Source organism: Rhinopithecus roxellana, chromosome 6 (assembly GCF_007565055.1).
Source record: "Rhinopithecus roxellana isolate Shanxi Qingling chromosome 6, ASM756505v1, whole genome shotgun sequence".
NCBI lineage: Eukaryota > Metazoa > Chordata > Mammalia > Primates > Cercopithecidae > Rhinopithecus > Rhinopithecus roxellana.
The window spans coordinates 49046713-49072188 of NC_044554.1; the positions used below are offsets into that span (position 1 = coordinate 49046713).

The 25476-nt window shown below is 49.1% G+C and overlaps 2 protein-coding genes across 9 annotated transcripts in view; one reads left to right on the plus strand and one right to left on the minus strand.

Moving 5' to 3' along the window:
• LOC104665830 (radial spoke head 10 homolog B) overlaps nt 1–13487 on the plus strand; it is a 47400-nt gene extending 33913 nt beyond the window's left edge. The window contains exons 17-21 of the mRNA XM_030932199.1: nt 756–899; nt 4587–4715; nt 6913–7006; nt 11270–11468; nt 13088–13487. Coding sequence (XP_030788059.1) covers nt 756–899; nt 4587–4715; nt 6913–7006; nt 11270–11468; nt 13088–13268 — 747 coding nt within the window. The 3' untranslated portion in view covers nt 13269–13487. The remainder of the gene's footprint in view (nt 1–755; nt 900–4586; nt 4716–6912; nt 7007–11269; nt 11469–13087) is intronic.
• A 155-nt stretch (nt 13488–13642) lies between these two features.
• LOC104665814 (vacuolar fusion protein CCZ1 homolog B) overlaps nt 13643–25476 on the minus strand; it is a 28077-nt gene continuing 16243 nt past the window's right edge. For 2 of the 8 annotated variants that reach the window (XM_030932218.1, XM_030932214.1), the window contains 5 exons: nt 21030–21067; nt 19996–20199; nt 16398–16556; nt 15653–15780; nt 14695–15014 (listed from right to left, as the gene is read on the minus strand). In XM_030932218.1, coding sequence (XP_030788078.1) covers nt 14893–15014; nt 15653–15780; nt 16398–16556; nt 19996–20199; nt 21030–21067 — 651 coding nt within the window. In that variant the 3' untranslated portion in view covers nt 14695–14892. Of the gene's footprint in view, nt 13986–14454; nt 14571–14694; nt 15015–15652; nt 15781–16037; nt 16058–16371; nt 16557–19995; nt 20200–21029; nt 21068–25476 lie in introns of those variants that run through there. The other 6 variants (XR_004057925.1, XM_030932217.1, XM_030932215.1 and 3 more) reach the window with 6 other exon arrangements.

Here is a 25476-nt window from a genome sequence, read left to right on the forward strand (position 1 = left end):
TTTTTTTTTTTTTCATTAGCCTTTTCGTTGACACTTTTTTTTTTTTTTCTTTTTAGAGACGGAGTCTTGCTCTGTCGCCCAGGCTGGAGTGTAGTGGCGCAATCTTGGCTCACTGTAAGCTCTGCCTCCCGGGTTCACGCCATTCTCCTGCCTCAGCCTCCCAAGTAGCTGGGACTACAGGCACCGCCACCACTCCTGGCTAATTTTTTTTGTTTGTTTGTTTTGGTTTTTTGGTATTTTTTTAGTAGAGATGGAGTTTCACCATGTTAGCCAGGGTGGTCTCGATTTCCTGACCTCGTGATCCACCTGCCTTGGCCTCCCAAAGTGCTGGGATTACAGGCGTGAGCCACCACACCCGGCCTTCGGCTGATTTTTTAAAAACAATTTTTTGTACAGAATGGGTCTCACTGTGTTACCCAGGCTGGTCTCAAACTCCTGGGCTCAAACGATCCTCCTGCCTCAGCCTCCTAAGGTGCTGAGATTACAGATGTGAGCCACTGTAACCAGTCTAAGAACCAAGATTTGATTGAAAGCAGTCTGAACACAAGTACAGAATATGTGTGTGTGTGTGTGTGTGTGTGTGTGTGTCTGTGTGTGTGTCTGTGCATGTGTGTGTATTTGGGCACGTGTCTGCATGTCTGTGCATGTGCAAACGTGTGCGTATTCAGATGTCAGGAAATAACGCCAATCCATCAATGCCCTGTCTCCAGGTGTGTCAGAATGATGGAAACTCTCTGTGTTTTCTTTTATTTCAGCTGGTTTTCCTGGAATTCTTTGAAGCTCTCTTAAGCTTTGCGTTCATCTGTGTTACTGACCAAATGACTAAATCCTGTGCAAATGTTCCAACTGATGATGTGTCTGGAAATAAACATGAAACTATTTATACAATACTCAATCAGGTAACACACAATGTCTTAGAATTAGGTAATCTTAGAATTACAGAGCAAGGAGGGCCGGGCGTGGTGGCTCACGCCTGTAATCCCAGCACTTTGGGAGGCCGAGGCGGGCGGATCACGAGGTCAGGAGATCGACACCATCCTGGCTAACATGGTGAAACCCTGTCTTTACTAAAATACAAAAAAATTAGCCAGGTGTGGTGGTGGCGCCTGTAGACCCAGCTACTTGGGAGGCTGAGGCAGGAGAATGGCGTGAACCCAGGAGGCGGAGCTTGCAGTAAGCTGAGATCGCACCACTGTACTCCAGCCTGGGCGACAGAGCGAGACTCCATCTCAAAAAAAAGACAGAGCAAGGAATGACTTTATTCTGGAATGGTTAAACCATCATCAAAACTATCTTGGTTTTACTAACCCTTCCAGAAAGTAATTTAAGAAGTCTTTCCTTTTTCCTTTTGAAACTGTATTTTATGTATTTTTTTTTTTTTTTTTTTTTTTTTTTGAGATGGAGTCTCGCTCTGTCGCCTGGCTGGAGTGCAGTGGCCAGATCTCAGCTCACTGCAAGCTCCGCCTCCCGGGTTTACGCCATTCTCCTGCCTCAGCCTCCCGAGTAGCTGGGACCACAGGCGCCCGCCATCTCGCCCGGCTAGTTTTTTAGTATTTTTTAGTAGAGACGGGGTTTCACCGTGTTAGCCAGGATGGTCTCCATCTCCTGACCTCGTGATCCACCCGTCTCGGCCTCCCAAAGTGCTGGGATTACAGGCTTGAGCTACCGCGCCCGGCGTATTTTATGTATTTTGAGACAGAGATTAACTCTGTCGTCCAGGCTTGAGTGCAGTGGTGCAGTCACGGCTCACTGCAGCCTTGGCCTCCTGAGCTCACATGCTCCTCCCACCTCAGCCTCCTGAGTAGCCAGGACTACGGGCATGTGCCACCATACCCAGCTAATTTTTTTTTTTTTTTTTTTTTTTTGAGATAGAGTCTCACTCTGTTGCCCAGGCTGGAGTGCAATGGCACAATCTCAGGTCACTGCCACCTCTGCCTCCTGGATTCAAGTGATTCTCATGCCTCAGCCTCCTGAGTAGCCGGGATTATAGGCATGTGCCACCACACCTGGCTAATTCTTTATATTTTAGTAGAGATGGGGTTTCGCCATGTTGACCAGGCTGGTCTCAAACTCCTGACCTCAGGCCGGGCGCGGTGGCTCAAGCCTGTAATCCCAGCACTTTGGGAGGCCGAGACGGGCGGATCACGAGGTCAGGAGATCGAGACCATCCTGGCTAACACGGTGAAACCCCGTCTCTACTAAAAAATACAAAAAAGTAGCCGGGCGCCGTGGCGGGCGCCTGTAGTCCCAGCTACTCGGGAGGCTGAGGCAGGAGAATGGCGGGAACCCGGGAGGCGGAGCTTGCAGTGAGCTGAGATCCGGCCACTGCACTCCAGCCTGGGCGACAGAGCGAGACTCCGTCTCAAAAAAAAAAAAAAAAAAAAAAAACTCCTGACCTCAGTTGATCCACCTGCCTCGGCCTCCCAAAGTGCTAGGATTACAGGCCTGAGCCACTGTGTCTGGCCTTTTTGCATTTTTTTGTAGAGATGGGGTTTTGCCATGTTGCCCAGGCTAGTCTCAAACTCCTGAGCTCAAGTGATCCTCCTGCCTCGGCCTCCCAAAGTGCTGGTATGGGCCACCGCGCCCGGCCAAGATGTCTTTTTCACATTTTGGAAGTGTGTACAGATTTTTTTTTAAGTTTGGGAAAATGAGTTTCCTGGCCATGACCCAGAAAGTGGACTCCTAGCCACAGCAGAGATTTCATAATGAAGGTCACAGTGCATACCGACATTCCGAGTGGGCCACTAGACTACACATGAGAAAATCAGAGATATTGGCCGGGCGTGGTGGCTCACGCCTGTAATCCCAGCACTTTGGGAGGCTGAGGCCAGCAGATCATGAGGTCAGGAGATCGAGACCATCCTGGCTAACATGGTGAAAGCTGGTCTCTAATTTAAAAAAAAAAAAAAAAAAAAAAAAAATATATATATATATATATATATATGTGTGTGTGTGTGTGTGTATATATATATACACACAAAGAATTAGCCGGGCATCGTGGCAGGTGACTGTAGTCCCAGCTACTCAGGAGGCAGAGGCAGGAGAATGGCATGAACCTGAGAGGTGGAGCTTGCAGTGAGCCAAGATCGCACCACTGCACTCCAGACTGGACGACAGAGCGAGACTCCGTCTCAAAAGGAAATCAGAGGTATTTTACTAGGAGATGCTTTGTTACATGGATCCAGTGTTTCTAAGAGTGGACAGCCTGCTCAGGAGCAGATCTGTCGGGGAACAGTTCCTGAGTGTGCGTGGGATGCTAAACAGGTCCCCAGGGCTTGCTCACAAGGACGGACACCCAGGCCAGGCGCGGTGGCTCACGCCTGTAATCTCAGCACTTTGGGAGGCCAAGGTGGGTGGATCACTTGAGGTCAGGAATTCGAGACCAGCCTGGCCAACCGTGGTGAAACCCTGTCTCTACTAAGAATACACTGGAACCTGAACGTTCATGTCATGCTCCAAGGGAATCACTGCTCCCTTTTGACCAACAGTTTGGGAGTGTGATTTAGAGATCATAGAGGCTCGGCTTCAAACTTACTAAAGCCGATCCTTCTTGCTCAGCTCACGGTAGCTTCGCACACTCCGGTCATGTGGGGAGGCAAAGGTAGAATTTTGTTCCCCGGAGGAAAGTGTGCTGTGAAGAGGGACAGCAAGCTCCAGAGACGGGCAGAAGGCTGGCCTTGAGCCGCCAGCTGAGTGCGCACGCATGTGAGGGAACAGTTGGGACCTCAGGGAAGGGCCGCCGGGAAGAAGGGGAGGAACCTCAAGGACTCACGCAGGGCTGGGAGGAGTTTGCATTCCCAGTCCCAGCGTGGAGAAGCCTTCACATCCACGACGGGCGTCGGGCTGGGTACCTAAAAGTTCAGTGTGTGTGTGGGTGTGGGAATGTGGGGGTGGGGTGGGTGTGGAGTGTGTGGGAGTGGGTGTGTGGTGTGTGGGGGGGTGTGTGTGGGTGTGGGTGTGTTTGTGTGTGGTTTTGAGACAAAATCTTGCTGTGTTGCCCAGGCTCGAGTGCAGTGGCATAATCTTGGCTCACTGAAAGCTCTGCCTCCTGGGTTCAAGTGATTCTCCTGCCTCGGCCTCCCAAGCAGCTGGGATTACAGGTGCGCACTGCCACACCCGGCCAATCTTTGTATTTTTAGTAGAGACAGGGTTTCACCGTATTGGCCAGCCTGGTCTTGCACTCCTGGCCTCAAGTGATCCATCTGCCTCATTCTCTGAAACTTCTGGGATTACAGGCATGAGCCAATGCACCTGGCCTGTTATTTATTTTTTTAGAGATGGGGTCTCACTGTGTTGCCCAGGCTGGTCTCAAACTCCTGGGCTCAGGTGATCCGCCCACCTTCGCCTCCCAAAGTGCTGAGATTACAGGCGTGAGCCACTGTGCCTGATTCTGTTCACTGTCTTGACTGAGGCGATGGTTTCACAGGTATAGACATGTGAAAACACATCCAAGGGTATACTTCATGTGTAGTTCATTGTAAATCAGTTACACCCCATTAAAATATGTGCGTGTGCGCGCGTGTGTGCCTGTGTGGATCTCTATGGAAACCAGAAGTCCTCTGACGCCTGTGTTTGTTCTTGCTTAGGATGCCCAGAACAAGAGTCCCAGTGCGGTCATGAGCCACGAATCAGATGCTGCTCACTCTGACAGTGCCAGGTCATCTTCCAGCAAGTTAGAGCTCTGGCCTGATATTAACAAAATAAGGAAATCAGAGGTTTGTCTTGGCAACTAACCGTGTAGAGACACCCGCTACCGAGTGCCTGCTCTGTGAAGAGCTCTTTACCATGCGCTGGGGGCCTGGCAGTGAACAGAAACCCACGCCCTCATGGACATTACGTTCCAGTGCGGAGGGGACACGGGAGGGAGGAGGGGACACGGCAGGGAGGAGGGGACACAGCAGCAGGCGAACAGCACTAATTGCGTTTTTGGGTGTTTACCTGGCTCCGAGCCGTCCCCAGGGACCAACTCAGCGTCCCGATGACCTTCAGGTGCTGTGATTCTCTCTAGGAGGGAAGCCAGGCCCAGGAAGGTTAAATAACTTGGCTACAGCTGCATAAGCAGTGAGTCGTGTAGCGGGGGGTTTGTGCCCAGGCAGTTTGACTCCAGAATTAGCCCCGGTTACGGCAAGCTCTGCTTCTTCCCACTTACGAGGTCTAAGTGACAGGAAGGGCATCTGGCTGGGGTGGGGCCCTGGCATTTATTCTGGGTGAGGTGGGATGGGATGGGACAGCGTCTGAGCAGAGGCGTCAGGAGGCTCTGTGGCTTCACTGTTGAGAAACCAGTGAGGAAGCTCTTGGAACCATCCCGGTGGGAGGTGATGGTGACTGGGACTAAGGTGGGCTGAGGTCTGAGGTGTTCTGAAGGCTGCGGGGGTTGAGAGGGAAGGAGAAGGCAAAGATGAGTCCAAGATGTTTTGGCTGAGCATTGGAAGAATGGAGTGGCCATTTAAGATGATGTGGAAGACGGAGGCAGGGGGCTGAGTTTGGGGAGCAAAAATAAGTGGTTGATTTTGGACAAGTTAAGCTTAAAGGTGCCTGAATTGAGGCCCAAGTAGCACGGCCAGAGGCAAGACTGGAGTTCAAAGGCAAACTCCAGCTGGAGGTGGAAATGTGGGCATTAGGGCATACATGTGGTAATTAGAGCCCTTAGGTCGGGCGCGGTGGCTCATGCCTAGAATCCCAACACCTTGGGAGACCGAGGCGGGTGGGTCACTTGAGGTCAGGAGTTCAAGACCAGCCCGGCCAACATGGTAAAACCCTGTCTCTACTAAAAAATACAAAAAGTAGCCAGGCCTGGTGGCAGGTGCCTGTAATCCCAGCTATTCAGGAGGGTGAGGCAGGAGAATTGCTTGAACCTGGGAGGCAGAGGTGGCAGTGAGCTGAGATCCTGCCAGTGCACTCCAGCCTGGGCAACAGAGCGAGATTCTGTCTCAAAAAATATAATAATAATTAAAGCCATTAATACATGAATCTATGGTTAACTTTATACAATAAATACTGTGCCAACAGACCCAGGGGACATTTTCAAGTCTTTGGGGTTTTTATTTTATTTTGTTTTGTTTGAGGGTCTTTCAGCAATACAATAATTCTGTTATTCATTTCCTTAATAGTATAAATATTAATATTCAGGTTAAAAATAGTCAAATTGGCTGGGTGCAGTGGCTCACACCTGTAATCCCAGCACTTTGGAAGGCCGAGGTAGGCAGGTTGCCAGAGGTCAGGAGTTCGAGACCAGCCTGGTTAATATGGTGAAACGCCATCTCTATTAAAAATACAAAAATTAGCCAGGTATAGTGGCGCATGCCTGTAGTCCCAGCTACCCGGGGAAGCTGAGGCAGGAGAATCGCTGGAACCCAAGAGGTGGAGGCTGCAGTGAGCCGAGATTGCTCCATTGTACTCCAGCCTGGGCAACAGAGTGAGACTCTGTCTCCGAAAAAAAAAAAAAAAAAAAATTAAATGAAAGTCAAATTAGCTCAAGGAGAACAGCCTCATTAATAATTTTTTTTTTTTTTTTTTTTTTTTTTGAGACGGAGTCTTGCTCTGTCGCCCAGGCTGGAGTGCAGTGGCCGGATCTCAGCTCACTGCAAGCTCCACCTCTGGGGTTTACGCCATTCCCTGCCTCAGCCTCCCGAGTAGCTGGGACTACAGGCGCCCGCCACCTCGCCCGGCTAGTTTTTTGTATTTTTTTTAGTAGAGACGGGGTTTCACCGTGTTAGCCAGGATGGTCTCGACCTCCTGACCTCGTGATCCGCCCATCTCGGCCTCCCAAAGTGCTGGGATTACAGGCTTGAGCCACCGCGCCCGGCCCTCATTAATAATTGTCTAATTAATTATAGTGTAAACAAGTTGTTATAAGCCCACAATGATGTAAAAGTAACATTTTGCTTCATGATTTTTTTTTAAATGTAAAAGCCCAAGATCAAGAAGTCTCTAAGTGATGAAAGAGTCTCCAAAGTGAATTTTCAATCTACTGGAAAAGGGGTCACCTTTTTTTCATCTGAGAGTGGTGAGTGTTTTAATGATAGAACCTTAATATTTACAAACTGTTGCTTATGAATTATATAATGTCTATACAGTTTTACAACCATCTTTTTAAAATTTTTATTTTCTTAGAGGCAGAGCCTCGCTATGTTGTACAGGCTGGTCTTGACCTCCTGGGCTCAAGCGATCCTCCCACCTCGGCCTCCCGAGTAGCTGGGATTACAAGTAGGCGTCACCACACCCAGCACAACTGTCTTTTTAAACAATGAGGCTGGTATAGCTGCTTCCATTTCTCCTCCCTGGTTTGCAGTTCAAGTTCAAGGCGTGACCTTGCTGTGCTGACTTACTCTGTTAGGGCAGAGGCTGGGATGGGACAGCTGGGCCTCCCCTGGGCCCTGCACGCCCATCTCAGAGTCTGCTGCTGTTGACTGTATTGTTTTCTTCCAGGCAACTTTCCTCTCTCCAGGGTCTCATTCTCTTTGAGTTTTAAAGGTGCTCAAATTAAAACCAACAAACAACCCTTATTTACTTCCTCATCCTCCTCTTTTATTATGTTTTCCTTTATCCTGGGAAAATGGCTCTTGAGGCCTCTCTCTCTGCTGACTGCACTTCCTCCCTTCTGGTTTGATTCCTCAGCCCTGTCTGCGTGAACTTCCAACCTCACGCCTCTCCTTTCCTCAGGGTCATCCAGTGATGATCAATGTCATGGGAATTTTCCGCTGTCACTTTGCTGGCTTTGCCAGTTGCATGGGGCCTTGTTTCCATGATTAAACAAGCCCTGGTGTTTCCCCTTTTCTTTTTCTTTCTTTTTTTTTTTTTTTTGGAGACAAGGTCTTACTTTGTCACCCAGACGGGAGTGCAGCGGTGCCATCATAGCTCACTGCAACCTCTGCCTCCTGGGTTCAAGCAATTCTCCTGCCTCAGCCTCCCTAGTGGCTGGGATTACAGGCACCCGTCACCGTGCCTTGTATTTTTAGTAGAGAAGGGATTTCATCATGTTGGCCAGGGTGGTCTCGAACTCCTAACCTCAGGTGATCCGACCACCTTGGCCTCAAAGTGCTGAGATTACAGGTGTGAGCCCAACCATGCCTGGCCTTTTTTTTTTTTTTTAGAGAAGTGAGGTCTTGCTATGTTGCCCAGGCTGGTCTTGAACTCCTGGATCCAGTAACTCCTGGGTCTGAACACCTTGGCCTCCCAAAGTGCTGAGGTTATAGGTAGGAGCCCAACCGCGCCTGGCCTTTTCTTTTCTTTTTTTTTTTTAAAGAGATGGGGTCTTGCTGTGTTGCCCAGGCTGGTCTTGAACTCCTGGGCCCAAGTGATCCTCCCGCCTTGGTGTCCCAAAGCCCTGGGATTACAGGTGTGAGCCACCGTACCTGGCCATCCCCCTTTTCTGACGGTGTCTCTCTCTGGCCACCCACCCACTCAGTGGTGAACTTTTAAAGGCTCCATCCCAAGCCCTTGTCCTCTCCGAGGCCTCCCCCGTGTGTCAGCTCTGCAGTGCCCGTCATTTGCCGTCACTCCTCCTCTAATGGAGCGTTCCCGTTGGCACACATGTGCTCTGTATGCCCAGTTAGGAAAATCTCTTCACTTGGCCGTGCGCCGTGGCTCATGCCTGTAATCCCAGCACTTTGGGAGGCCGAGGCGGGTGGATCCCGAGGTCAGGAGTTCGAGACCAGCACGGCCAACATAGTGAAACCCCATCTCTACTAAAAATAAAAAAACTAGCCGGGTGTGGTGGCGCATGCCTGTAGTCCCAGCTACTCGGGAGGCTGAGGTGGGAGAACTGCTTGGACCCCGGAGGCAGAGGTTGCAGTGAGCTGAGACCATGCCACTGCACTGCAGCCTGGGCGACAGAGTGAGCTGAGACCACACCACTGCACTCCAGCCTGGGCGACAGAGTGAGCCGAGACCACGCCACTGCCCTCAAGCCTGGGCGACAGAGTGAGACTCTTGTCTCAAAAAAAAAAAAAAAAGGAAAGGAAAATCTCTTCCCTCACCTTCCCCTCTAGATCCCACTTTCCTTCCCTGCTCCCTTTGCTGATGCATCTTAGGGAGCTGTATACATGCCACACCTTCTCCAGGACCTCTCCTGTGTCTTCTTAGCTTGCTCCACATGGCACTGCCCTCCCCAGGTCACTGAAGGCCCCTCTTCATCAGCAGTGCCTTCATGTTGCCACCCCCGGGAATCCTGCCGTCACTTGAACCGATCTCTCCATAGTCAGGAAACCGTCAGCTTCTTGAAATACTCTTTGCATTTGGCCTCTGCGACCCCTCGATGTCCCAGGTTCTTCTCCGTCTGGTGGGAGTCTGTGGGTTGTGTCATTTTCTCCTGCAGAGCTCGGCGTCCCAGCAGAGACAGGGCGTTCCTGCAGTGCTGTAACAAGATGCGCAGTTCCTAGAACAGAAATAGAAGTGGAAGTAGAACCCCAGCTAATGTGCTTTCCTGTTGATCTGATGATCTCTAGTCCCAGCTCCAACTGGATTTTGCCCTGGATCTCTCTGGTCATTCCTTAAGTCCGGTGTGCCATTCACCAGGCCTGTGGCTCCTGCCCTGTCTCCTGTCAAGGGCCCCCTTGACCCACGTGGCATCTCTTCCAGTACCATTTCATCTGATTATTGCATGTGGCAGCCGTGACTTACTGTCCTCCTGCTTGTAGGTGTCTAGTTGAGAGTTCATGAATGAACATAAGACAATGTTGCCGCCAGGTGCAGTGGCTCACAGCTATAAGCCCAGAACTCTGGGAGGCCACGGCAGGAGGATCACTTGTGCCCAGGAGTCTGAGACCAGCTTGGGCAACATAGCAAGCCCCTGTCTCTGCAGAAAAAATCAAAATTCACCAGGTATGGTGGCACACTCCTGTAATCCCAGCAGCTTGGGAGGCTGAGGCAGGATTCACTCGTGTTCCGACCTTAGAGTCCTGGATTGCGTATCATTTGATTTCTGAATTTTAAATTCTTCCAAGTGACCTGGATAACCGAAATTGCTTAAAAAGATGGAAAAAATTATGGTAGTTTAAGATTTAGAGATTCTTTAGCCTAGACAAGAAAGATAGAGAGGGATAACTCTAACCACTAGGAAATTCCTTTTGTGAGAGTGACCGGTTGTCTAGTTCTCTAGGAGAGAGGATTCACTCCGGTACATAGCTATCCTTGTCTTAAAGGGGTTTCAAACTCTGAATAAATACAAGATGTCCAATATTTTGTCCCCAAGACCTAGGCCCGGTGTGGTGGCTCACGCCTGTAATCCCAGCACTTTGGGAGGCCGAGATGGGAGGATCACTAGAGCTTAGGAGTTTGAGACCATGGGCAACATAGCGAAACCTTGTCTCTACAACAAAAACAGTAATTAGCTGGGTGTGGTGGCACGTGACCGTGGTCCCAGCTACTTGGGAGGCTGAGGTGGGAGGATCACTTGAGCCTAGGAGATGGAGGCCGCAGTGATCCATGATGGTGCCTCTGCACTCCAGCCTGGATGATAGAGTGAGATCTTGTCTCACAACTAAAAAAATTAGCCTTGTGGTGCATTGCTCTATTCTCAGCTATCAGGGAGGCTAAGATGGGAGGATCACTTGAGCCCAGGAGTTCCTCCAGCCTTCGGTGAGCCATAGTCACGCCACTGTACTCCAGCCTGGGCAGTAGAGTGAGACCTTGTCTCCAAAAAAAAAAGCAAGAAACAAGGGTTTATTATTCTTGAAACATGGAAAATTAAAATATCAGAAAACCCACATTCTTAAGATATTTAGAAAAAAAAAGAGGTGGCCAGGCGCAGTGGCTCATGCCTGTAATCCCAGCACTTCGGGAGGCTGAGGTGGGTGGATCACCTGAGGTTAGGAGTTCCAGACCAGCCATGCCAACGTGGTGAAACTCCATCTCTACTAAAAATACAAATATTAGCCGAGTGTGATGGCGCATGCCTGTAGCTACTCGGGAGCTCGGGAGGCTGAGGCATGAGAATCACTTGAACCCGGGAGGTGGAGGTTGCAGTGAGCTGAGATCACGCCACTGCTCTCCAGCCTGGGCGACAGAGTGAGACTCTGTCACCAAAAAAAAAAAAAAAAAAAATGAGGTAGCAGGAAACTCAAAGGGAAGGCTGATAATGCCAGCCTGGGTCTGCTGAGCCCCTGCCTTGTTCCAGGCAGTCATGGGAGCAGCGTCCTTTCTCCTCTCCCCTCTCCTGGCCGAGGAGAAGGGGGCCCACCGCAGGGAGGCCAGAACGAGAAAAAGCACGCAGACTCCCAGTTTACAGCAGGATTGTATTCATGTTCAGCTTCATGAAACTCTATTCCAGAGAAATACGAGAGACCCAAGGATGATCAAAAGGAAGAGTTCAACACGTGGGTCAATAATATGTACGTCTTCTTTGTGAACACGCTCTTTCACGCGTATAAACGTGAAGAAGCTATCAAGGAGAAAATAAGGGAAGACAGGTTACGCAGCACAGCACGGGCCCAGCGGCGGAAGATGGAAGATGACGAACTGGAAGCAAGGTAACTTATGAGGTCCCTCTGCTCCTTCCCGAGCTGCTCTCTCTATCCTGTGTTCTGTAGCTGCCAGAATGCATCAGGGCCAAGTGCTTTCCGGACAAGCCTATAATTTCCTAAGGGCATCTGTGACATAAAAAGGAATGAGTATTTGGTCTCTGCTCCTGGCAGAGCACCTGAAGCCTTTCTAACTTCCTGAGTAATGGGGTAATGGGAGCATCTTTGGTTCTAATATTTGGTCTTAGTTTCTAGTTTTTTATTTTTTTTAGACGGGGTCTCACTGTCGCCCAGGCTGGAGTGGAGTGGTATGATCTCAGCTCACTGCAGCCTCTGCCTCCTGGGTTCAAGCAATTCTCTTGCCTCAGCCTCCTGAGTAGCTGGGATTACAAGCATGCACCACCACGCCTGGCTAATTTTTGTGTTTTTAGTAGAGACGGGGTTTCACCAGGTTGTCCAGGCTGGTCTCTAACTCCTGACCTCAAGTGATCTGCCCGCCTTGGCCTCCCAAAGTGCTGGGATCACAGGGGTGAGTCACTGCACGCAGCCATTTTCTAGTTCTTGCCCCGAGAGCTTCAAAACCTGTGGAATCTCTGGGGTAGTGACTGTCTTTTGTATGATGAGATGACTGGGGGCCAGGGGAGGGGCCCTTGATAGCTTCTTCCTGGAGCTGGTTGCCAGCGAACCAACCAGGAGATTAGAGGATTGGGACTTTCAGCTCCAGTCCAACCTCCCAGGAAGAAAGAGGGGCTGGAGCTTGAGTTCAATAACTGATAGCCAGTGACTTGATCGGGTCTACATATTGGACCCTCCATAAAATCCCCAAACGGGCTGGGCATCATGGCGCATGCCTGTAACCCCAGCACTTTAGGGAACCAAGGCAGGGGAATCACTTGAGTTTGAGACCAGCCTGAGTAATACAGCAAGACCTCATCTCTACAAAAAATACAGAAATTAGGCAGATGTGGTGGCAGGTGCCTATAGTCCCAGCTACTTTGGATGCTGAGGCAGGAGGATTGCTTGAGCCTGGGAGTTGAGGCTGCAGTGATCTGTTTGTGCCACTGCACTCCAGCCTGGGCAACACAGCAAGACCCTATCTCAAAATTATATATAATATTATATATATGTGTGTATAAATACACACACACGCACACATATGTAACTTTGGGAGGCCGAGGCAGGTGGATCACCTGAGGTCAGGAGTTTGAGACCAGCCTGGCCAACCTGGTGAAACCCGTTATCTCTACTAAAAATACAGAATGTTAGCTGGGCGTGGTGGTGGAAGCCTGTAATCCCACTACTCAGGAGGCTGAGGCAGGAAAATCACTTGAACTCGGGAGGCAGAGGTTGCAGTGAGCTGAGATTGCACCATTACACTCCAGCCTGGGCAAAAAGAGTGAAACTGTCTCAAAAAAAATTTTTTTCTTTTCATAGATCCATGAAATGTTTACTTTGGACTGTGGGGACATGGCATCAGTTATTTCAGGCAAAGTGTAGCAGCTTAGTTTTGTTTAACAGGCTGCTGAAATGCAGGTCTGAAGGGCTGTATACTATAAATAGCATCAAACTGGGTTTGCGGTTTCAAGGGGGATTGAAAAATGCTCCCACCTTCTCATGTTTGCTTTCAGGCTGAATATCTTTATCTTGAGAGAGGAAGAAGCCAAGAGACAAGACTATGAGGTGGACATCACGGTGATCAAGGAGCCGGTGGACGTGTCATCCTCTTATCTCATATTGGACCCTCCCAAGGAGGACGTGACCGTGTCCCCGTCCAGCAAGACCATCACCAGCAAGAAGAAGAAGAAGTAGTGAGCCCCGAGGACACACACAGAGGCTTAGGACAGCACGTGCAGTAAGATTTCCTGAGCGTTACAGTGCTCAGCATTGCACTCATTGCAGTGTTTTAAAATACCGCCTGGCCCACTGCATCTCAGGTTTCCTACATGGCTGGATTATGGGAGTTCGAGACCAGCCTGGGCAACATAGTGAGACCCTATCTCTGCAATATTAAAAAATTAGCCGAGCATGGTGGTGTGTACCTGTGGTTCTAGCTTCTTGGGAGGCTGAGGCGGGAGGATTGCAGTGAGCCCAGGAGATTGAGGGTGCTGTGAGCCACTGCATTCCAGCCTGGGTCACGGACCTGGTGGCATCTACAAATAGGCAGCAGGAGACTCAACACCAGAATTTTAAAAACTTTAACAATTTATTAATCTTATTTTCCAGTAAAATATTCACATAATGTCAAAACAATGGAATGAGAGAGATATAGCCAACTACATTTAATTAATTCCACATAAATATTTAAAATCTAAAAACTTCAGGAGATCAGGAGACCAAGTAGAAATGTGATTCTTCAAAGCAAGTATTGCTTTTCCCTTGTCCTGAATGCGGTCCGTCATATGACCAGTAACTTGCATATGACCAAATGTTTGCTGAGTGTTTTTTAAATACGCTTTCAGTGAGCCATCAGTCAATCCAAGAAGAAGATGTTGTTGAACTGCGTTGCACAAAGTTTCTTGACCTCTTCTGCAAAAAGGACAGACAACAGTGAGGAAGGAAGAGGCACTCACTTAAAAGGTTATGTGATATATAATTAAATTCTTCTTGGGTAAAATTAGGAATAGATATTTGCATTGATTTTGACCTTAAATCCCAGAAGACTAGGCAAGAATTTTTTTTTTTTTTTTTTTTTTTTTTTTGAGACAGAGTTTTGCTCTGTCACCCAGGCTGGAGTGTACTGGTGTGATCTGGTGTGATCCTGGCTCATTGCAGCCTCCACCTCCCAAGTACATGAGACAACAAGTGCACACCACCACACCCAGCTAATTTTTGTATTTTAGGGTAGAGACAGGGTTTCGCCAGGCTGGTATTGAACTCCTAACGTCAGGTGATCCGCCCACCTTGGCCTCCCAAAGTGCTGGGACTGCAGGCGTGAACCACTGTGCCCAGCCAAGAAATGTTCACAAGAGGGGAGAAAACCACCTAAGAAACCTACCAGGCCGCAGCAGTTTTGAGCATGTAACACTGTCGCCCGGCCTGAGGAACTGCAAGCAAAGTGCCCAGGACACCCGGGGAGGGGGTTAGAAGCACGAGGCTGGCGCTGTCGTCATCCTGGGAGAATTGATGGAACAACAGAGAAACTGACAGCGACCCTGAGCTGCAGACCCAGCGCCCGCAGACGTGTCGGGATTTTGATCTTATCAAATTCAGTTTAGATCAGGCTTGTATTAACTGATGTTTCTAATGCACACAATTACTAATGCAAGTGTTAATAATAGAAAAATGTAGTATGCCCGAGAAGATACAAGGGGAAAAAAGAGACGCTTACATTGAATTTAGTGTACATGTGGGGCTTCGCCCAAGGGGGCAGCTCTGCCGAGGTGAGGTCCCCTCTCTCCAGGGCAGCCGAGCTGTCAGCAGAGCAGCTGCCGGGTCACCCCCATGTGGTGGGCATGGCTGGCCGCTTTGGCAGGAAGGCAGGAGAAAATGCCTTATCATTCTGCCAGTGTACAGAGGGATCGTTGTAAACGGCTACATGAACCTGGCAGCTTCTCCCTAAAAAAGATACGTTTATATCACAGGATATTAAAAAAGGACATTTGGGGCTGGGCAAGGTGGCTCCCGCCTGTAATCCCAGCTCTTTGGGAAGGCCAGAGGATCGCTTGAGGCCTGGAGTTTGAACCCAGCCTGGGCAAAAGAGCAAGACTCTGTCTCAAAAAAAAATTAGCTGGGTATGGTGACACATGCCTTGGTGACACATGCCTGTGGGCTCAGCTACTCGAGAGGCTGAGGTGGGAGGACTGCTTGAGTCTAGGAGTTGGAGGCTGTGGTGAGCTATGATTGCACCACTGCACTCCAGCCTGTGTGACAAAGTGAGACCCTTTCTCCAAAAAGGGGACATTTCTTAATACACAGTGAAGTTACTTTTTTCTTTTCTTTTTTTTTTTTAGCATTGTAGAAAATAATTTTCTTTGGGCCATTGTCAAATTTCCTGTCCTACAGGAAAGTCTTGTCAGTTTTCCAAGGAAGAGAAAATGGACCAAATGTTGAGTAGAGGCACCTGCTTAGAATCTCAGCAGACATTTGTTCTATTTCTCATGTTTCTATTTTTTAACCAGGTTTAATACAGTGAAAAAACAACCTTTCCATATCAGCAGCATTAAAATTCTCCTGAAATACCAAATCCTACTTACCATTTACTTCAATCAGGTTTGCATTTTTTTGATTCAAAATAACATAGAGCTCCCGCCGATCCGACTTCTTTCCAACAACCCAGTAATCACTCATGGCCTTCACGATGATCTCCTCATCCTCATCCACTCTGCAAGAGGAGAGTTTCAGAAGGCGCCGTTCGTTACTCATATGGCTGGACTGGGCAAGCAAGCATTCCAAAACAAGAACAGGAAATGGAACAGGCGCACGTGGCATTGAAAAGGCTCAGGGAGTCCCGTGTGAGGGAACCGGTGACTAAGGGGCTCCTGAGTGTGTTTGGAAGTGGCGCCCATGAAGGTGGTTCAAACTTCAACCCCATGGAAAGGGCTCTGGGTCATTTGGCTTTGAAGGGCTTTCCGTGTCTTTTTTTCTTAGAAAGGGGACACCTGGGCCAGGCACGGTGGCTCAAGCCTGTAATCCCAGCACTTTGGGAGGCCAAGATGGGCGGATCACGAGGTCAGGAGATCGAGACCATCCTGGTTAACATGGTGAAACCCCGTCTCTACTAAAATACAAAAAAAACTAGCCGGGTGTGGTGGCGGGTGCCTGTAGTCTCAGCTACTTGGGAGGCTGAGGCAGGAGAATGGCGTAAACCCAAGAGGCAGAGCTTGCAGTGAGCTGAGATCGCGCCACTGCACTCCAGCCTGGGTGACAAAGCGAGACTCCGTCTCAAAAAAAAAAAAAAAAAGAAAGGGGACACCTGATTGGAGAAGTGACTGGAATCACCTGGTGAAGTCACTGTTGATGTCACCGAGAATCTTCATTAAATCCGGGTGCACGGAAGTGAGTGACACACTGGGCGTTTTCCTCATGTGAACTGTGCTCTTCTCGGCCAGATTCATGTGGTTGAAGTAAATAAACTTAAACTGGGGTTCTTTCTCAGACCTGTACAAGCATGTCACAAAGACGGTTAAACTGGGGTTCTTTCTCAGATCTGTACAAACACGACACAAAGACAGTAACACCCTGGATGTATATAACCAAACAATACAACTAAATTCTTTTTTAAAATTTTTTTGAGATGGAGTCTCACTGTCACCCAGGCTGGAGTGCAGTGACGCAATCTCGGCTCACTGCCATCTCCAGCTCCCGGGTTCAAGTGATTCTCCTGCCTCAGCCTCCTGAGTAGCTGGGATTACAGGCACCCGCCACCACGCCCAGCTAAGTTTTGCATTTTTAATAGAGACAGGGTTTCACCATGTTGGCCAGGATGGTCTTGATCTCCTGACCTTGTGATCTGCCCGGCCCGGCCTACCCAAAGTGCAAGGATTACAGGTGTGAGCGCCCGCGCCTGGCCCTCTTTTTCTAAACAAAGTTTCACGGGAGCATCGCCATCGCCACACGTTCATGTGTTGTCTGCTTTCCTGTCAAAATGACAGTTGAGTGGTTGTAACACACAACATCTACATACAGCCCGGGACGTCTGAAATGCTTCTTATTTGGTCCTTTACCGTAAAGGATGCCGACCCCTGCGTTAGGAGAGTAACATCTCATTCCTCCCCCAGTGCGGGGAAGGAGCGTCCTGTGGAAATTAACCTGCCTCGTGACCGAAGCCTACGACAATATGTATGTAACAAAGCTTTTCCTCCTATCATCCCCAGTGGAAATCATTGTAAAACGCAGTCGCCTTTTCCACTGCAGTCTAATGAACATTTTAAATGAGATACACCTTTTAATTTCTTAAACTGACTAGGCAATGCTATGACACTGCCTCCCAGGTCAGCGTCTGTGACCTCCTCGGGGACCTAGTGGGAAAAGCTGAGCCTCACCCCTCCCAGGGCCCCTCCCCTCCCCTCACTGCACCCCCTGGGGCCTGGGATGGAGCCTGAGCACAGCCCCGCCCCGGGCTCAGAAGCCTCCTCTGCTTGCTTCGGGGTTAGCATGTTCTGGAGGGCTGGGGGTGCCGGAAATCCGACCTCCGGACAAGTGGGGTACTACTGAAATACTCTACATCTAGGCAAAGAATGAACGTGGAGGATTTAGTTTCCAGGAACATGAAAAGAAACTTTTTATAAAACCAGAATTTGTTTTCAGTAGCTCCCTAAGGCTAAGGAAAGTATAATGACAAGAAAAACTGGAAGGAGTTGCCAATTGAGTCGTCTGCATAGACAAGGAAGTTAAATCGGGTGTAAGCTTCTATCATCCTCAAAACACTCTGTGCGGCCAGGCGCGGCGGCTCATGCCTGTAATCCCAGCACTTTGGGAGGCCAAGGAGGGAGGATTGCCTGAGCCCAGTAGTTCAAGACCAGCCTGGGCAACACGGCGAAACCCCGTCTCTACCAAAAAATACAAAAATTAGCCAGGCGTGGTGGCCCACACCTGTAGTCCTAGCTCTACAGCTGGGAGGCTGAGGTGGGAGGATCACTTAGAGCGTGGGAGGTCAAGGCTGCAGTGAGCCACGATTGCGCCACTGCACTCCAGCCTGGGCGACAGCAGGAGACCCTGTCTCCAAAAACCCACAAAAAGCAAAAAGAACAGGTGACACGTTCTCTGTGGTCACTACACTTTGTCACTTTCCATCTGTTAGTTGATAACCTGCGTGATCCAAACCGATTTAACTCACTATGCCTCCTTCACAAAGGCAAACCTGGTATTTTCACGGCCAAAGAATTCAATGATTCAGCAGCACTGTCCAGATGTAAGCTATTGGCCAGGTGCGGTGGCTCATGTCTGTAATCCCAGCACTTTGGAAGGTCGAGGTCGGTGGATCACATGAGGTCAGGAGTTCAAGACCAGCCTGGCCAACATGGCAAAACCCCATCTCTACTAAAAATACAAAAATGAGCTGGGCATGGTGGCACCTGCCTGTAGTCCCAGCTACTTGGGAGGCTGAGGCAGGAGAATCGCTCGAACTCAGGGGCTGGAGGTTGCGGTGAGCTGAGATCATGCCACTGCACTCTAGCCTGGGTAAAAGCGTGAAACTCTGTCTCAAAAAACAAAAACAACCAAAAACCAACGAAGATGTAAGCTGTTGACAGCAGTAATCCACACCCCAAAATCTATAGGTGCTTTCACGAAACTTCGCTCGCTTCTGCACTCTCAGAGGCCCACGCTTATACAAAACCACACAGAAATAACATACGGGTTGGGCGTGGTGGCTCATGCCTGTAATCCCAGCACTTCGGGAGGCTGAGGCGGGTAGATCACAAGATCAGCAGTTTGAGACCAGCCTGACCAACATGGTAAAACTCCATCTCTACAAAAATACAAAAATTAGCCAGGCATGATGGCATCCAGCTACTCAGGAGGCTGAGGCAGGAGAATCACTCGAGCCTGGGAGGGCGGAGGTTGCAGTGAGCCAAGATCATGCCATTGCACTCCAGCCTGGGCGACCGAGCGAGACTCCATCTCAAGGAAAACCCAAAAAACAACATATGAACACTAAGAACATGAGTTATGCGGAAATGCACAGCATTTTAGTAACTTTTCCAATGTGTAGAGAGCCCATTTAAAAGCAGGACTCAACTTCGCAAAGGGCTTTCCATGACCTCGCTTTTCACTTTATAATAACTATTTTGTATTGAGAAAAGATAGGGAAGGCCGGGTGTTGTGGCTCACACCTGTAATCCCAGCACTTTGTGAAGCTGAGGCGGGTGGATCACTTGAGGTCAGGAGTTCAAGACCAACCTGACCAACATAGTGAAACCCTGTCTCTATTAAAAATATAAAAATTAGCCCGGCATGGTGGTACACGCCTGTAATGCCAGCTACTCGAGAGGCTGAGGCATGAGAATCGCTTGAACCTGGGAGGCGGAGGCTGCAGTGAGCTGCGATCAGGCCACTGTACACTCCAGCCTGGGCGACAGAGTGAGACTTTGTCTCAAAAGCTAGGGAGGAAGAATTCAAGGACGTTTCAGTGTCTAGAGAGTTAGAGGAGCGAATCCCGCCTCTCCCACTCAGTATAGACCCTTCAGGCTGCCACATTGAGTACCTAGGCCCAGTGCCCCACATCCCAGCCAGTTTCCCCTACACATTTTCACACAACGAGAGGCAAAATGCTTTCAGTCTGTGCACACCAAAACCATGCTGACTGCTGCCCGTGTGAACGTCACCATCGGGGCCAGTGAAATGGGATGTTCCAATCAGCGGGGAGCTGAGGGAAGGTATTTAACAGAAGACCCAGCCCCAGCTGCCATCACGGGGCAGAAAAACTCAGGTCGGCTTCCCCAGGACCCTTTCCGACAGGCCTGAATGGCACGTATCACCGTTCTCTAGATCCCACGAGAGCACAGGACTGTTACCACCACCTACATCTGTAAGGAAAACTACGCGTGTTTTAACAGCTGCTCAATGCCTGAAGGTGAACAGAAAGTAAAGTACAAACCCAGACATCCTCTTGTTGATGTTAAACTGCTCGCAGATGTCAGAGGCCAACACTGTGAGCTGGGGCCCGACGACACTGTCCAGTCTTCGGCAAAAATCCAGCGTTGGCTGGATAGAGGCTGGCGAGTCATGACAAAACAAACCAGTAAGATTCATGTGACTGTCCGATGCTGAACAACTGTATTCAAACGAAAACGTCACTGATCTGGGAAAGCAAACGATGAAATGCTCAGGCCCCTCCTGCTCCTCAATACAAGAGAAACAGAAGATGGAAAACCGGTTACGTTTCTCTCACTGGGAAAAGGTGACTGAGGTGCACCCTGTGGGGTGGTAAGTGGCTGCCGACCCCAGAAACGCCTCAGAAGGTCGTATGTTTATTTAACAAACATTACGTAGCACTCACAGGCCAGGTGCTGTTTGGTGCTTCACACACATGACCTCATTCAATCCTCAGAGCCCCCGAGAGAGGTACCACTGCTGTCTCCAGCTCGCGGTCAGCAGGGCACAGAAAGATGCCCACATTCTGCTGACAAGTAGAAAAACTAGGACTTAAAAAATATGAGCAATGGCTAGTTCAGGAGCCAGGGGGGGTCCCAGATGGGGAAGAGGCTCCTCTCTGTGCCTCAACATTGCTGACGACAACACATTTATCATTTAATGGGCTGGGTGTGGGGGCTCATGCCCAAAATCCCAGCACTTTGGGAGGCTAAGGTGGGGGATCACTTGAGCCCAGGAGTTTGACACTAGCCTGGCCAACACAGCAAGACCCTGTCTAAACAACAACAACAACATTAGCTGGGTGCGGCCGTGTGGGCTGGCAGTTCCCAGCGACCCGGGACACCCAGATGGGAAGGTCACTTGAACGCAGGAAGTCGAGGCTACGGTGAGCTACGATCGTGCCACCGCGCTCCAAGAGTGAAACCCCATCTCAAACAAAAAACCCCCAAACAACTGAAACCCCCAAAACATATCATTTAAGAATAGGATGCAGCAAAGTACAAAAAGCTTAGGCTGAAATGAGACGAAGGCGCGTACCCACCGTCGATCATAAAGCACACAGCCGCACTCATGGCCTGGGAAGAGAACAAACCTAAGGTTATGAAATGGTAGAAAAAAGGAGACTTTCACATAATCACAATCTGTTCAAAGTCGACAGAGCCAAATCAATGGTAAAAAGATGCTTTTCAGTCAACCAGAGCCATGTGGACACAGGCTGCCCATTCCGTGATGCGAGGGGAGCGCTGTGCACCTTGTCAGGTGTGACAGTGCCTGTGGGGAGGTGACCACAGACGTCCTCATCAGAGAGCACAGGGAAGTGTCCGGGACTGACGTGAGGACTTAAAATGCTCTTGCAAACCCAACAACACAACACGGAGAGGCAACAAAACCAGAATCTTATTCACTTGTGTGATGGGGACTTAGGGGCTCACTGTTTTCGTCTCTCCGTGTATATTCCAGAGAGAATAGGCAGAAACTGTCAATTATTCTGTGATAATTTCCACTGAAACAAGTTTACAAAGACAGCAAATAGATATCATCTTGTCTCACTTTATTATAGCAAATAATTACAGTTATGACATTAGACATAGCAACCTACAACAACCAGGACCACAGATAACCAAAAAATGTTTAAAATTTATCAAAGCAATTATGGTTAAAAAAGGCTCAACAGGCCGGGCGCGGTGGCTCACGCCTGTAATCCCAGCACTTTAGGAGGCCGAGGCGGGCAGATCATGAGGTCAGGAGATCGAGACCATCCTGGCTAACACAGTGAAACCCCATCTCTACTAAAAATACAAAAAATTAGCCGGGCATGGTGGCGGGCGCCTGTAGTCCCAGCTACTTGGGAGGCTGAGGCAGGAGAATGGCGTGAACCCGGGAGGCAGAGCTTGCAATGACCCGAGATCCCACCACTGCACTCCAGCCTGGGCAACTCCGTCTCCCCCGCCCCCCCCCCCCCAAAAAAAAAAAAAAGGCTCAACAGAACATCAAGCCTGACGATGAAAGCCACAGACTTCCTTCTCTGAGCCCTCCTCCCCAGCAACCACTTTAAACTGTTATTAGACAACGGGCTTATCCTAACTCTTTAACGTACCCTCTTTAGACATCGTATTGACTTCCTGCTCATGTCATGATGGGTGTGACCCCTCATCTGCCTTCCCTCCTCCTCCTCTATGGTTTACAGCCATTCTATTTCCTCCGCTGGCCGCCTTCCACCAGCCACAGGCCTCCACTCCTGAAATCACATTCCCACCTGCCCCAGTACCTCTTCCCACTTCCAAGAGCGAGATCCTGTCTCAGAGATGAAAGATCTCAAATCAGTGACCTGACCTTTCGTCTTAAGATCCTGGACAAAAGGAGTCAACTAAACCTAAAGCAAGTGGGGCCGGGTGCGGTGGCTCACACCTGTAATCCCAGCACCTTGAGAGGCCGAGGCGGGTGGATCACCTGAGGTCAGGAGTTTGAGACCAGCCTAACATGGCGAAACCCCGTCTCTACTAAAAGTACAAAAAAATTAGCCGGGCGTGGTGGTGTGCGCCTATAATCCCAGCTACTCAGGAGGCTGAGGCAAGAGAATTGTGTGAACCTGGGAGGCAGAGGTTGCAGTGAGCCGAGACTGTGCCACTGCACTCCAGCCTGGGTGACAGAGCGGGACTGTCTCAAAAACAAAGAAACCTAAAGCAAATGGAAGGAAATACTAAAAGATGAGAGCAGAAACAAACTCGATAGAGAAAAATCACAGAGAAAATAAATGAAACCAAAAGTCAGTTCTCTGAAAAGACCAACATTGAAAACCTTTTCCTTTTCTCTTGTGAAGATTCCAGAAGTATGAGGAACCTTCAGCTGGACTGTAGAACAAGAAACAAACAGAGAAGACTCAAATTACTAAAACCAGGAATGAAAGAGGAGACATCACTACTGACTTTACAGGAAAAATGAAGGCGTATCCGGCTTTACCTATAATACCATGAAAACCCGCGTGCCGACAAATCAAATTGAATCGGACAAATTCCTAGAAAGACACAAACTACCAAAGCCGACTCAAGAAGAAACAAAATCAAACTTCTAACAAGTAAAGAGATTAACCCATTTATGCTGGAGGTTGTATATCTTTTCTGTGAAAAATGAGACCTTGGCGATGACCTTCAGCAGGATATAAATAACTCCCACAAGCTTAGTGTTCCAATAATGGAACGCTACGCACAGTTATTAACTTTAAAACTTCCCACAAAGAAAAGCCCAGATGCAGAGAGCTTGACTGTGAAGTCTATGAAACATGTAAAGAGGAATTAACACTAGTGCTTCACTGTCTTCCAAAAAAATAGGAGGGAACACTTCCCAACACCTTCTATTGGGCCAGCACTGCCCAAAGATATCACAAGAAAACAAAACTACAGGCCAATATCCCTTACAGCCCAAGCCTGTACAGCACCCGCTCCACCTCTGGAGGGCTGGAGACTAAGGCCGGCCACACGGGCCCAGCTGTGTCTCTGTGGCCAATCCCCAATAAAAACTCTGGATCTCGAGGCTCAGGTGAGCTTCTCTGGATGGCAGCACTCCATAGAGACCGCCATACATCCTCGATGGGGGAAACAGGCACTGTGCTGTCCACATGACCCCAACGGGAGAGGACAGCCGGAAGCTCACACCAGAGCGGGACTCCATCTCAAAAAAAAAAACAAAAACCAAAAACCAAAAAACCAGAAACCCCAAAAACCAAACAAACCTAAAGCAAATGGAAGGACTCCTGGTCCTTCCATTGGTGGCTCCTGGGCCCTGCCCATGTGCCTCTTCCCTGGGCTGATTTTAACCTGTATTCTTCTTTCACCGTAATGAACCACAGCTGTGCGTACATTCTTCCTTATCCCTGGTTTTGCTTCCCGTGGTTTCAGTCATGTGAGCGACAGAGTAATACAATACTGCGGTAAGGGGGAAGTAAACCACGTTCTCATTACTTTTATTGCAGCATATTGTTATAGTCCAATCCTGATTACTATTACTTTTTGTGAGATGGGGTCTCACTCTGTTGTCCAGGCTAGAGCACAATGGCACTATCTTGGCTCACTGCAACCTCTGCCCCCCAGGTTCAAGCGATTCTCCTGACTCAGCCTCCTGAGTAACTTGGATTACACGTGCATGCCATCATGCCTGGCTAACTTTTGTATTTGTAGTAGAGGCGGGGTTTCACCATGCTGGCCAGGCTGGCCTCAAGTTCCTGGCCTCAAGTGATCTGCCTGCCTTGGCCTCCCAAAGTGCTGGGATTACAGGTGTGAGCCACTGTGCCCGGCCTTATTATTGCTATTAACCTTACTGTACTGAATGTATAAATTAAACATTATCATAGGCATGTATGTACAGGAAAAAACACAGTATGTGAAAGGTTTGGTACTGTCCCCGGTTTCAGGTACCCACTGGGGGTTCTGGAACACATGACCTTTGGCTCCGGCATACTGCTGCAGAAAGCCTTTTCTGAGTCCTGAAGTACTTCTAGCGAACTCTTACCCTAAAGGTGGTCATGGGGACTCCCAAACTTGCAGCTGGTGTCAGAAGTGAGGATGGTCTTGCAGACTCATGAACTTTTCAACTAGAAATCACTAAATTGTACATTTTAAGTGTAGAAGGGTGAGTTGTATGGTACGTGCATTGTATCTCAAAGTCATTAAGAAAAAGATTAAGGGCCCTTTAACATAGCCACAATCCCATTATCACACCCCAAATTATGTCTGTAGATTGACTCTAAAAACAGAAATGTAATCAACAAGCATATTACACACCAGGCTTATGGAGATTTCAGAGTCATTACCTGGGTCATTCAAAGGGGAATGATTGTTTTCTTGAGATGGGGTCTCGAATTTTCGCCTGATCCACAAATGGACATTCTTCCTACTCCAATTCCTGCTCTAAATTACACCTCCAACATTTTGGTTTGCTTTTTCGACCACATCTTTCTGTAGGCTCTTCCTGGAATCTCCCCTTCCCTGCCTCTGTCGCAGCTCAACTTTGACTCTCTCAAGCACGCCATGTGATGAACAAAACATCTTTTTATTTTGGCGGCTTGAACCCTGGAGCCCTCCCTCCTCCTGCTCGGTCATGGAGGTGCTGGAGGTGGGGTGTCGCCAGACCTTAAGAGCCTGATCACCCCAAGATTTCCTTGTACCGTCTCATGCGTGAGAACTACTGCTCTGGATCCCAACTGTTCTTTTCTGGTTTGTTCACTTATTCTGCTGACGGATGACCCTGTGTGACACCCTGAGGAAGGGTGCATGAAGGTAAACTTTTGGAGGCTTTTCATGTTTAATGTTTTTTTTTTGAGACAGAGTCTTGCTCTGTTGCCCAGACTGGAGTGCAGTGGCGTAATCTCAGCTCACTGCAACCTCCGCCTCCTGGGTACAAGTGATTCTCCTGCCTCAGACTCCAGAGTAGCTGGGATTACAGGCGTGTGCCACCATGCCTGGCTAATTTTTTGTATTTTTAGTAGAGA